We start from the raw sequence: 13,973 nt of genomic DNA, 5'->3' as shown, positions 1-13,973 counted from the left end.
AGGCCGTGGCCTCAGTCTTGTCCCGGATTCGATAACTCATCGTTGGGGGCGGGGTAGAGACGTATCTTCCTCGCCGAAGGGACGGGCAGGTCTCTAGAGGAAAGAACCGAAGTGGCGTAATACCACAGCGAATAAAAGAGGTCGGGGGAGGAAAAGGTTTTTAGCCATGTTGTACCTCTGAACTACAGCTCCCAGCATGCAGCGGGATGAACTTCCGGTGTGGCTGGCATGGTTACTGAGGAGCCCAGGCCTACCTCTGTTATACATCCTGTCTGTTTCTTAAAGTGGTCACATTTTTTTTGCCTCATAGAGCTGGTGTTATTACTGGTCCAATTTCATTATTTTTTTTGTATCCTGGTTTGGGATATTTCTAACTTAGATATTTACTTTTAAATTATAATTATTAATCATTTACATTTCACATCCCAGATGTACACCCTGTTGTGCAAAGACACATAGGTGTTGATATTCAAAGTATTTACATGCATAAAACTCAATTTTATACTCACTAATGGGCTTTTAACAACTATCCGGGGAAGGTGGTGGTGGTGTGTACATAATAGTAAGTACAAAAGTAATTTCACATTTATATGCAATAGAAAGAGGTGTTCTGGGGGAGAGGGTGGACTGGGGGCAGGGACATGATTTACGTCTATACTTTTGATTTTCAAAAGTATGTGCATGTGTATACATGCACAAAATTATGTCTACTCCTGAACAGTTATAATTTAGTTTGTGCATGGTGGCACTGGTTCCTTGCACATTCATGAATTTGCTTTGAAATTTTGGATAAAGTCTGCAGGTAAAAAGCACTTATAGACTTTAGCTATGCGGGCTGATTGAAAATTACTCTCTCCGTGGACAGTATCTACTCCTTGAGCTTACAGTCTAGTCAAAACCAATTGGAATTATGAATTTCTAAATTACAGGTTCATGAGCTAGCTAACATTTCAGGTAATAAACTAATAAACTATTTAAAGGAGTGAAGCGAGCAACACAATTTATTAACTCTTGTACGTTTCCTTTTTAATAGAGATAATGTCAGAGAGGCAGGCTTTATTGACTGTTCACCATGCCCTTAAGAAGTGCTTCCGTGGAGTGGAAGAGCAGCAGGAAGACTGGAGCAAGACAATTCCTGCATTTAAACCACTGCTCAGTTCCCTCAGCAACTTGGCAGAGCAGCTACAGACCTGCCAGAAGGTAGCCTTTGAATGCACCCCGCTTGGGGGTTTCCCAGACCTCCAGCAACGACTAACATACAAACTGATATCCGCCATGGAAGAAGTGCTGAAAAAAGTGGGAGAAAAAATGTACGTGTTATATCTGCTGACTTCATTAGTGCTAGTGACATAGTATCATAGTATTTAAGATATGTTTATTTATTTTATTTATTTAAGGCTTTTATATACCGACTTTCTTGATACAGATCAAATCAACTCGGTTTACATCGAACGAAGCAGAACTATAACCAACCATATAACAATGTTGAGATATGTGAACATTTCAGACTACATAAGTCCAATCTTTATCTGCCGAAGGGACTTATATGGTCTTGAAAGATCACATACAATATATTTCAGTATAAATGGTTTTATCTATAGAGGTACCCATCAGTCAAATCAGTAATATAATATCCCAATCAGGAAAATGTATGGTAACGAAAATTTCAAAAATTGATAAAAGTTATAAAAATAAAAAAATGTTTTGAGTATTTTTCATTACCATACATTTCCGTATATAAATGGTTTTGCAATCTATTAAGATTACATTTTTCTTCGAGACCAATACAGTGATTAGAACTCTTCACTGTTAGAAATTATTACTACTGCTATTTAATAGGGATGTGCATTCGTTTCAGTCATTTCAGTGGAACACGAAAAAAGCGGATAGTGTGGGGTAGATTTTCAAAGGGTTGCGCACATAAAATACGTGCGCAACTTGGCAGAGCAGCTACAGACCTGCCAGAAGGTAGCGCGCGTAAAATACGTGCGCAACCCCCGAAAACCTTCCCCTGTGCGTGCCGAGCCTATCTTGCATAGGCTCGGCGGCTGGCGCAAACCCCGGGACGCGCATATGTCAAGGGACTTGCAAAAAGGGGCGGGGCGTGGGCGCTCTGCGGGGCAGGACGTGGTCTGAGCCTCCAGGCGCAGCGGCCATTTGCTGCTGTGCCCGGGATCACAGGCCGGCCGTCGGCCGGTGTGTGTAACGTCTTCAACAAAGGTAAGGGGGGGTTCTAGGTAGGGCTGGGGGGCGGGTTAGGGAGGGGAAGGTGCAGGGGGGGCGGAAGGAAAGTTCCCTCCGAGGCAGGCTGCACGGCTCGGCGCACGCAAGTTGCATAATTGTGCACCCCTTGCGTGCGCCGTCCCTGGATTTTATAACATGCGCAGCTGCACGCGCATGTTATAAAATCGGGAGTAGATTTGTTCGCGCCCACTCGCAGGTTTTAAAATCTGCCCCTTTGTGTATATTTTTTAAAATGAGATACATGCATACTATCCGTTTTTTCACATGTACTAGAAAGTCCACAAGGTATGCGTATTCCGCTGAAACGGCTGAAACAGTTGTATATCCCTACTATTTATCCTCTGTGAATGAACTGCCTGAGCAGTGATGGGATAAAATTTCAACTCTCTCTCATATCTCTTGAAATCTAATCTTTCGGATGAGATGTGAAGCCAAAGTCCTGTCTGCTTTGTTGACTCTGGAGATCTTGTGGTGATTTTCTCACAAATAGGGATTTTAATTCCAGTATCACGATAAATTCCAATACAGATTGTGCAGTCTAATATTTGCTGAAATTCCCTATGAAGAAATAACCTTGTAAAAGGTTAAAATAATTTCCATTCCATTCTGTTGCAGTTATACCTTGTTTATTTAAATATGCAGTGCTTTGGTTAAATTTCTATATGTTATGTAATGCTGTCCCACCAGCAATTTATACGCATGTGTGTGTGTGTGTATATATATATATATACACACACATATATATATATATATACACACAGCTGAGAATGGAAACAGATATCAGACTTTTTAAAAAAGGAGTCAAAACCTGGCTTTTTAACCAAGCCTTTAACAACAAGGATTGATTTCTTTTATTGATAATTTTTAGTGATATACTTTTAATGTTACATTTTGTATTTTAAGAAGTGCTTTGATCTATAGTTTTATTTGTATTTTAAGATGTACTTGGATCCATTGTTATTGTATTTTAGCTTATGTTGAGACAGATTTTTATATTTTAGATGAACCATTTTAAAAGTTTAAAAGTTACCCTTCTTTTATATGCAAATGTAGTAACCATCATTTGATTTATGCTGTAAACTGACGTGATATGTATCAACATGAATACCGGTATACAAAATTACTAAATAAAAAATAAATATATGTATACAGTATATACACAAATTGTGAATGTGCACTAGGAAGCCTTTATCTGTCATCATATCCTATGTTTCTATGTAGAATATTGCCAGTGTTCCTAGATAAGTCTCCAGTATTGAGAAGTATTGCAGCAGATCCAATTGCGGGTATAAACCATAATTTCATTAAGACTTCCCTTTTAACCAGGTTTTATAGCAATAGCAATTTTATTTATAACCTGCCTTTTCAGGTAACTGCTCAAGGTACAGTACAACATAGACAATAGAATTACAATTAAATAAACAAAGTAACACAAAAGTTAAGGCAGAAAGCAAAATCAAGAGCAAAGCAAATCATCAGTCTTTTTATACAAACAAGTAACAAAAAATAAAAAACATATGCAAAACACAATCAATCAAATATAAAAAAACCAATAGGTCATATTAAGCCACTGGAGCCTCATTTATATTTTACATGGTGTTAAGGAATGCAGTTGTTCCCTGTACGTACCCGGATCAGGCCAGACCATGGATTGAGCCTCCTTTCCAGCAGGTGGAGACAGACCAAAACTGAAAGAGTATCCTATATGAGGACAGAGCTTACCCTGTAGCCCTTCAGTATTTGTCTGTCTCCAGCAGGTGGAACGGCTCACCCTGTGGTTCCCTGTTAATTTCTACTTGTCCCTTCTGGGCGTTTTTTCCTTCTGTGTGTCTATCGTGTTTGGATCAAGCAAGTATTTCTGAGTTATTGTTTAAAAAAAAAAAAGATTGTTATTGGCTTCACAGGCATGTGCATTAATGCCCGCCTTGGAGCATGGCAGGAATCCCCTAAGGCTCGCTGCAGTACCCCTGTTTTCTAGAGAAGCTTTCCAGGAATCTGGCAAGCTCAGGGTAGAGAGAGGTGTGCTGAAACCAAGTTCCTACTCTCTTGGACTGCTACAGGACTGATTTGCAGAAGGTGCGGGATGCAGTGAGCCAGCAGGTGGCAGCAGTCTTTCACATCTACATGCAGCAGGCGGAGGAAGTGGGTATCTTGGCTTCCCTGGAGCGTTCTGCCGTTTGCCCTTCATTAGCAGATATGTTGGAATGGCTGCAGGATATTGAAAGACATTACAGAAATGAGTATCCTTTTGCCATGATTAATTTTTCTTTATTTTAAGGTGGAATTAGAATAGTGGTATGAATTCATGAATGCTTATGATTACCCGTACTGTGCTGTGAATTGACAGTGAAGCAGATAGGGAGGTAATGTTGACCCTGAGGAAAGGAACCAGTAGAGAGGGCTGTATTTCCAGAAGCTGAAAGTGGAGAAGAATGTAGGTTCCTGTCCTCCCAAGAGAGGGGAAAGGTATCATCCCCCCCTTTTTTTTTTTTACAGAGGTTTGTAATAATACAGGAACAAGTAATGTAATGCCTACTTGTTTTCGCTTCAGTCATGTGATCCTCTTGGGATCAGTCAGAGGTCTATAATGTGTAAATAATGAAAATCATTAAGCCAGTGGATTTATTATATCTGAGTGCATGTGATGTGTGATATCACAGATAATTTTATTTTTCCTTCAATTCTAGAAACAGTTTTTCTAGTTACAGATTTGCTAACAAGTCAGTTAAGAAACCAGGTGATTTTATTAATCAGCCAAATATAAGCATGTTTCTGTAGTAAATTTTCAAAAAGCAATAATAATCAAATAACTGTAATTTTCAGATGAAATTGTATTAAAGTAGAAAGTCCTCTTTGCTTTTCTTACTGCATGTCAAATTGAAAATAGCATGAGGTTTGCAAATCACATCTTGCATCATCTTCATGATACATTTCTGAAAACCTCAAAAAGCGCAAAAGATCTGAGTTACAATCTTCTTTTCAATAGCGTTTTCTCAACAAAGCTAAGCCATTCTGGCTCATGAGCAGGGGATCACTATGACCACATTTCAAAACTGTATTTTTATTTGGAAAATAATATCCATGTTAACAACAGAAGAAATTGCCATTCTGGTTCAGACTAAGGGTCCATCAAGCCCAGCATCCTGTTTCCAACAGAGGCCAAACCAGGCCACAAGTACCTGGCAAATAGATCCCATGCTACTGATGCCAGTAATAGCAGTGGCTATTTTCTAAGCCAACTTGATTAATAGCAGGTAATGGACTTCTTCAGGAATTTCTACAAACCTTTTTTAAACAGCTATACTAACTGCACTAACCACATCCTCTGGCAACAAATTCCAGAGCTTAATTGTGCGTTGAGTGAAAAAGAACTTTCTCTGATTAGTTTTAAATGTGCTACTTGCTAACTTAGTTCATAGGGTGGGTAATTTTTGAATAATTTTATCTGGGTAACTAAGTAGTTGCCCAGTAAAATCAAGAACTGAAACTTCCCTTCCCTCCGTGAGGATAAAGGTACCTGCAGTGTTTCACAGCAGAGGTACTTTTACTTGTGCCACAAAAGGGTGGGGCAGGGGGGAGAGCAGAGCTGGCAGACAACCACATGCAAAGCAGGTGCAAAGTCCACGGGTGATTCCAGGCAGCCCTGCATTTTCAAAGGGAAGCTCCATGGGAAGTTTCCTTTTCAAAATGTATTTGCAGGACCATGGCTACAAAATACCCGTGGACCTGCAGGCTAGCTGCAAGGTTTAAAAATCACCCCTAAGTAAGTGGGAGTTGGGTGAATTTGGGCAGAACACGAGGTCACAGAGAAAATGAGTGGCTGAGGGCTCAACCCTTTGTTCTAAGACCAGACTCTTTCACTTCTCAAATGGGGTGCAAGTTAATCTGATACTTAGATCCTCCCTATATGCAGCTTTATCTGATGAATAGTTATTGTATGTATCCTGAAAACCCCCGTTTGTGGCTCTTGAGGGCCAGAGTTGATGGATTTCTCTTTACGCACAGTTCAGTGCCAGACCGCCTCCTCTCTCCATTATCACTGTAAGCGTCGCAGAAAGCTCACCTTTCATCCACTCTTTGTTATGGATCCTCAACAAATGTAAAGTTATCTAAGACGGAAGCTCCTCCTTCAGGTGCGATATGACAACTTGCCGGAGATTCAGGGTTTGCCAGGAGTCTGGAATAGTTTGTCAGAGCACAGACAACAGGACCTGGTGCACGGTACTGTAGATTAACCTACATTTTCCCTGTCTCTGTCTAGAAATTTGAAACATTTGTTAGAAAGTTCAGTAGAAAAAAATTAGGTACAGACAACATGCTCTTGTCTTTCTGTGCACACTGAGTAAAGCTGTTGTCACCCAGACTATACTGCTTGTAATAACAATTACTCCTGTTGTGTAATCTATAGATTCTCTGTTGCAGGTCGAAGCATTCCGTGCCTCTACTTGGCTTTTGTTAGAAGAGTCTGTTTGGGCTAGAAACACTCATCACTCTAAGCCTAGTATTCCTGGAATTTACTTTGCTCTAGTTGTCAGCTTATAATGGTGCAATGATGGAAATACAGATGGGTGGAGGAGAAAGACATGCGTGAAACCTTAATTCCTTTCCATAACCCCCCCCAAAAGATCTCCGTATCACAGAGTCTCAAACAGAAGGCATGGGATAGCCTGAACCAGGTTAGTTTTGAAAGAACTAGTGGAAAATCAGTGATTTCTCTCTTTGTCTTTCAGACACTCTGCTTAAAGTTTCCTTCTTCCTGGAAGATGGATGATCGGGCAGCACACACTGGTTCACATCAGCTCTATATCCAGACGCGAGTTGCCACCTGGATTTTTCCCCATTCAGGACTCATTCATTAACAAACCACTTGGAGCATGGGCTTCCATCATAAGAGGCATAAGGATATTGAAGTCTTTCACAGTGAGACAATACACCGGGATGTGTTGTCACAAGAACTGGCGTGTGGACAGGTATTTGATTCCCTTTTGGACTGTTCAAACTATGTTGAGTTGATAAGAAACATAATCAGTTTTTCTGTATGTTTGCACTTATATAAATGTATACTAGAAAGAGCTACATTTCTTCTAAACTTATTAAAATTGTAATAATACAGAGTTCACAATAAGCATATTCTGTATGGAGGTAATTTTAAAAGGAGTTACACTGGAAATCTAGCAATTTTCAAAAGCCATTTAAGCACTTAAAGTGCACTTACACACATAAATCCTATGGACAACTCAATGGCACATATTGTAGCAATTTTCAAAAACCAATTTACATGGGTGAAGTGCATTTACACATGTAAAATTCAGTTTTAAACATATAAATGCTTTTGAAAATCAGGCCCTTAGGTTCCAACCTACAGCAGACGCAGAAAGAATTAGCATGTAAGTGCAGGTAGTAAGACTTTGATAGATTAGATTGTGAATTTAGTCTGAAGTTATTTATCCACTGGTCAAGGAAAACCAGGGACTGCCATACGCAGAGTCCCCATCCCCTTCGAATAATCCAGGTGAGCTCTGTTCCCAGCAAATATAATTATGTTTTTACAGGTGCTAGCCAGGCAAAAAATACTTCTCTGTGGAAAATTTTCAGGCAGCTCATCTGCTTGTTTTTTCCCCCCCTTCAATACTGAATTCATTATTATTGAAAAGGGTTTTTTTCTATTTGCTGACACTGAGCCTGTACATTTGGCCCTTGTGTTCATTACTTGAATTAATACATTTTGAATTTAACTAGGGAAATTAACGGATAGTTTGTGTGCATTTTTGGTACTGAATTATGCACATATCATCTGTTTTTTCGCATGTTCTCTATGTAAAGCGTATGGACCATTGCTTCTGTGATGAGGTTGGCTCAGCTGGCGGAGCTGCGTAGGAGAGAGGCTGGACTGGGGTTGAGCCTTTGGATTAGGGGCCAGCAGGTCTTAGGAGAAAGTCTCTTTGGAAATAGTGTAAACAGTGATCCAGGGCCAGGCCAGCGTCAGAGGTAGGCAGCAGACAAAGACTGGTCAATGTCCAGGCAAGGGTCAGAGCCAGAAGTCAGTGCAAGGGAAGGCTGGGAGAGAGCGGCAGGACTGATACAGCAGAGCAGGCTGACAGGCACGAGGAAGTGGATAAAATGAGGTGGTAGGACAGGCTGGAGAGATGAGGCAGAACCAGGAAGTAGCAACACACACTGCACACAATGACGTAAGAGACCCATTGCTGAGGCAAGGCAGAGGTGTCGGAAGGGCCCACTGCGGACCCTTTAAAGGCACGGACGGCTGCGTGTGCACCTAGGGGGATGCACTGGAGGCAGCAGTTTTGGCGGTGTTTGCCATGGAGTAGGGGCCCAGAGTGTCCGGCAGTGTCAGGGTGAGTGCGGCCAAACATAATAGTATAAAGTCGGTGCGGTATGTGGGTACCGCCAAAAGAGATGAAACAAATGCACATCCCTAGGTCAGTCACCCCTTCTTTATCCCCTCTCATCTGACCTTGCTATTGACTTTGCTTAGGTAGAAGGATCTCAGCTTGAAGTTTGAAAGCAGGCATAATAGCTCTGTCTCGAACCCCTGAGATGAGAGCTTAGAGAGAGTCTTCTAAAGCTTATGTCGGCGTCATCACAGAATGGGGGAAATCAGTTTGATGGCCAGGACTTTTTATTCTGGATCTCTGAATGAGCACAGCTATGTGGGGCTGTTCAGTTTGTGCATCTCGGCGATATTTGCCAGATGTACCCAGCTTCGTCCATTTCTGTCTGACTCTCGTGGAGAGGTGCGCCTGCAGAATAGCCACAAGCTTGTATGAATCTTCTTTCAGCAGAGAAATAATCCTTTCGGAAGAAAGCACTGTTTGGAGAGAAGTAATTGTGTATTCTTTTTAGGTATACACAAAAAAAAAAAAGATTACAGAACGGATTTTTTTGACTGAGAGTTGCATCTATTTGCTCATCCATCCACCAGGTGGCAGTATTGCAAAACCTTTTACAGCCAGTTAAACCGGGCGTTTTAAAAAAATTTTTTTCGCTCAGCGGTTTCCCACTCCTTTGGTTTTCCAACTCAGTCAGAAGCAGCCTGTATTGGGCTATGAGCTTTCATTCGCACCTGTCCTTCCCTCTGTTCTCCTGTGTGCCTTCTCAGGCCTGGCATTGCAGCGATGGTTCTCAGCCAAGGGCGGGAGCCCTGCTGGCATGGACTCAGGGGTCAGTGTTGAGCGGTGGCTGAGACTCCTCCTTCCCAGGAGCTGTGAACTTTGCTGCCACAGCTGTCCCAGAGCAACCTGGTCCAAGCATTGAAGGCAGGTCTCTTGCATGGCAGCGTGCAGCACTAACACTGACCCACCGGGCTGGCCATAGTTTAGGAATTCTCATGTATAAGCCTACATCTTTACTGTTTGTTATGACTTCAGAAATATTTGCTGCAATGACCTGATTAGGAACAGTGATGGTTGGGGGGGGTGGGGGGGGGGGGTGTATTTGTTAAATCCCCAGGATAGTTGCGAACGAAAGCTCCTGGTTCCAGAAGGCCAGCACTGGTTCCGACTGAGCTGGAAGAAAAAGGAGAAACCGCGGGCAAAACAAAAGTACCTCCAGCAAAAACTTATCAGCTTGAAAAATGTTACCTCAGGAACTATTTGAAAGAGCAGCCTGAGTCACTTTCTCTATGGAAGGGCAGAGAGTGTCTCCTAATGAATCATACTTTATGCAAACTAACCAGCGGGAAGACATTTTGTGGGATAAACACTTCCTCTTCAAAGCAGCGTCATGTGCAGGGGAGCTGAGGTGTGAGCGAATGAATGATCTGCTGATGGGAGGCTGCAGGACGGCTCTTCAGATCAAGCACAGATGTTAACATCCCTCCAGAAACACCTTTTCAAAATGCACTGCTGTCATGGGAAGGGTGGTGGGTGCCCGGAACAACCTCCTGACGGAGATGGTGAAAGCAAAAACAGTAACGGAGTTCAGGAAACTCTGGGATGAGCCCAGAGAGTCCCTAGTTCTGAAGAAGTGAGAGGGAAGACAGAGATCAGCCGGGGTTTGTGGCATTGGGCAGACTGGATGGGCCTTGCAGTCCTCATCAGCCCATTGTTTTCTGTGTTTCCATATTATAATGGAACCCTTTCAGGGTACACTGTAAAACTATATCCTTCTTACAACTGGAGCAGCCAAAGAAACCAGAACAGCTTCCCAGACCTTCCCAAAAATGCATTAAAATCCCACAGAGCATCTCGGAACATGCAAAGCAATAGGTTGGAAGGCGGAGGAGCTGTGCCCTGTGTCCTGTAACGTTGCTACTTGCCAGGTACTTTTATTGCCCGCTGTGCAAGTTTGTTCTTTTTGGGGGAACTGGGGTTTGCTCCTACAGTTTTATTTGCAACATTAAAGTGACCTTTGATTAAATCCAGTTAAATGCTACTTAACAAAAGGCATTATGTGATAAGAGAGAGGTTTCGTTGTGCTTTTCCACCCTTCAGTCTTGGCGTGGCAGCTATCAGTGGTCACTTTGGAGTCTACACCAAGCTTACGCATTTCATAGACTTGTTGCCTAGATCTAAAGCCATATTTCCCGAGAACAGGATTTACAGTCCTGAATCCAAGAAATCTCAGAATCCCCTAACTGCAGGAGGCTCTGCTGGAGTGGCTGTCGGCTTCCTGATATGACCCTGCAGCCACATCCCTTTCCTTTCTGGAAGGGGGAAAGGACTGGGAGTGAGAGAGAGAGAGAGAAGCTCTTTCACGCTGCAGAAGAGTCCTGTGCTGTGTCCCAGGCTGCACTGGATGTCCTTTGGATTTCTGCTTTGGTGAATTACATTTCCAACAATCCCTGGGCACTGGGACGTTGCATGACTAATGGCTTTCTCTGCAATTATCTCCTGGAGAGGCATCGTAGTTCTCCAGAATTGTTGAGAGGTGAATTTTATTACTGAGGAATTAATAGTACTGACAGGGCCTAGTAAAGAGTGTGGAGGCAGCGTATTTACCTTCCCTGTCTAGTTCCTACTGCTACATTTTATTTCTGTATTATAGCACCCACGGCTCTGCCAATGCACCTGACTCCTTCTCTGCTGCACCCTGTGTTATTCCAGGCCTGTGACCTGACATACATCCCTGCCACTGCACCTTGGGCTCGATGTTTAGCATCCCCCTTCTGTTCCAGTACTGAGAGCCCCCTGCCAGCACACAACTCTATGATGCACCTTAGTTTTGACCTACAGTACCCTCCTGCTATTCTAGCATTTAATGAGACCTCCATACGTCTGTATTTGATAGGAAATATAACAGAATACTGAAAGAAGGAAAATATACAAATCTAAAGGACTGACTTAGCATGTCACTCATGACCTGGGAGTTTATTTGGGAACTCTTTGGGATTACTCAACGCTGAGTTTTCTGGACTCATTACTGTTTTTAGCATCAATTTTCATAAAAATATGGGACGCATATCATTAGGCAAAGAAACGTACTCTTTTGTTCCAAGTGACATTTTGTATGCCTGCTACATCTGAACCAGATTTTATAGGGTTCTCAGAAAAAGGAGACCAGTGCTTTGAAAATAGATTTTGTTTCAGTCTCTTGAATGTTAAATCGTGCGGCTGCTGTCATCTCAAAAAAAGCAGCAATTCTTGGAAAGAGCAGGGGACCAAACTGGATGACCTTGTTCTTTTGCCTCTACGAATTCTAAAACTATGGAATTTGTTTCAGTAGTTACATTAATATGGAAACTAGGACACTAGCATGCTTTTCATCTAAGCAGCAAGCTCTACAGGGTTTGTTTGAGCACATCTGAGATGTACGTGCAGCCACCTCCAAGGCGCTTCTGGAAGGAAGAGGGGAGGAGGCATAGGGGCTCTTAATCTGCTTAGTTAGTCTGATCAGAATAACCAGAGGTCTGAGGACACAAAGCGACTTCCCCAGCTTGGTTTCCTGAGCAGGACAGTCAAGGCATCACTTTGGGAATCTCCTTCTGTGCCAGTAAATGCTGATTGTTGCCATAAGAGATTAACAGCTGGCACCAGCACGGGTTTGGAGTCGATTTGTGAACTGGCCCATCTGTCAGGAATGCGGTGAAACGGGCTGGGTCCCGGGGAAAGGGAAGCCTCAGTCAGTGCTATTAACTATGGAATGTGTTTATCATTGGTTTATTGTATTTGTTCTTAATCTTGTTATTAATTGATTTATATTATGTCCACATTAGTTCATATTGACTGTAAAGCTTGTTGCTGATTTATTGTTTATTGTAAACCGAGGTGATGTTTTTAACGTGCCGCGGTATATAAAAAAAAAAAAATCACTAAATAAATAAATAAATAAATTGCTCAGTTCCCAAACCTTCCTAGGGTCAGTCTCGGGGTCCACATGACCGTACTTTGCACAGAGGAGCCAAAGACTGTCACCGTGATAACTGAGCTAGATGGAAGTGGGGGATAGGAAGGAGGGAGGCTGTAACCCAAAAGAGGTCCAGTCCGATTGAGCTGAGAGTCCAAAGGAGCAGGAGAAAAGGAAGAGAGATGCAGGGCAGCATCTGTGGAACAACCTGGACTTTAGATTGGTAAATACATTTTGGGTTCCATAAATTCCTGCACAACTAGTTTCCTTGGAAAAAAAACAAATATCTCCAGACCAGGGGATTAGGATTTAGTGGACAAGATGGGAGGTTTGAAAAGCTTTCTGGAAATGTGTTTTGCAGGTCCCACTGGACAGAGATGAGTGGATAGCATCACATCAAAAAAGGACAGGCCGAGCGAGTCCTGGTAACGCTCCCCCAAGCGCGCCAGGCAGGGAGATGCGGTTCCTGTTTCTCTTAAAGGAAATCAGATCCCCACCTCTGGGCAGGATCCTGCTGACATTCAGCTAATTGGTCAAGTTATAAAACTTCTGGGGAAGAAGCTTCCTAATTGGTGGAGGCAAATTTCCCTGCAGTTTGTCTCTATCCCCTTCAGACAGGCTTTTTTTAATTGCTTTAGTGATTTTTCATTGGCAAACTGGAGAGGTGAAGGCAGGTGCGCAATTCCAGCCCCAGCAGAGTGCATTGAGTTTTGTTGTCCCGCAGAGAACTTATTACACCTGGTCCTCTATTGTAATAGGGTGGAGCAATACCCCAGTGAAGACCCACAGAGCATGGGTGGCAGCAGCCACTTTTTCCCAGCTGATTTGCTGGTTCCTGTATAAACAAAGTTTTATTGGGTTCGTCTGCATTAGCTTCTAATGTGATGACATGTCCAGACCACAGCCCGTTAGGCAGGGTGTGAGCTCACTTAGTTGTCATACAGTACATGTTATCTCCCACTCTACTTGTGTCTTATAGGGGAGGAAAACATCTGTACATGGCATAGTCTATTGTTTTGTTCTTATTTAATTCAACATATGATTCACTTAATTACAAAAGCATCCTAAGCAAAGAACATCAAATTAAAAGCAATAATAATATAGCAATTAAACAATAACAAAATATGTAATGCACCCAACAATAAATATCAATAAAATCAAACATGAACAAGAAATAATGAAGACAAAAAAACTTTAACAACATAAAAATCTTCGTTCTTTCTAGACAATCAATGTATTCAGCACCTCTATCGGGGACTGATATAATGCTGTTTTTTTTTCTATAGACATAGAATGGTGGTAACACTTTGGCACATCAAACCTATTGTTCAAAGAGTGATGTTTTGTACAATCCACAATTCATTATAAAGTATTATCTCTAATTTTCAATATCATCAACAATATTAACCCATGTTTATTAGAAG

The 13,973-nt window shown here is 42.1% G+C and overlaps 1 protein-coding gene across 4 annotated transcripts; it reads left to right on the top strand.

Annotated features, from left to right (window-relative positions):
- The first annotated feature begins 15 nt into the window (after positions 1-15).
- On the top strand, positions 16-12,723 carry C11H1orf109 (chromosome 11 C1orf109 homolog). Of its 4 annotated transcripts, XR_003851988.1 has the most exons (6): positions 53-562; positions 1,034-1,310; positions 4,305-4,484; positions 6,350-6,465; positions 6,975-7,214; positions 11,251-12,723. XR_003851988.1 is itself a non-coding variant. In XM_029571662.1 (5 exons), the coding sequence occupies exons 2-5, from the start codon at positions 1,039-1,041 to the stop codon at positions 7,013-7,015; spliced, it is 609 nt and encodes a 202-aa protein (XP_029427522.1). In that variant the 5' UTR covers positions 16-140; positions 1,034-1,038; the 3' UTR covers positions 7,016-7,366. The 4 variants fall into 4 exon arrangements, 3 of the variants coding, with proteins under 3 accessions (XP_029427522.1, XP_029427524.1, XP_029427521.1); XM_029571662.1 differs by lacking the exon at positions 11,251-12,723 and having other exon boundaries at positions 16-140; positions 6,975-7,366; XM_029571664.1 differs by lacking the exon at positions 11,251-12,723 and having other exon boundaries at positions 26-156; positions 6,975-7,366.
- The last annotated feature ends 1,250 nt before the right edge of the window (positions 12,724-13,973 follow it).

The sequence above is a fragment of the Rhinatrema bivittatum genome, chromosome 11, assembly GCF_901001135.1.
Source record: "Rhinatrema bivittatum chromosome 11, aRhiBiv1.1, whole genome shotgun sequence".
Taxonomy (NCBI): Eukaryota; Metazoa; Chordata; class Amphibia; order Gymnophiona; family Rhinatrematidae; genus Rhinatrema; species Rhinatrema bivittatum.
Note: the sequence above shows the minus strand (reverse complement) of the source record. Positions and strands in the feature narration are given on the sequence as shown.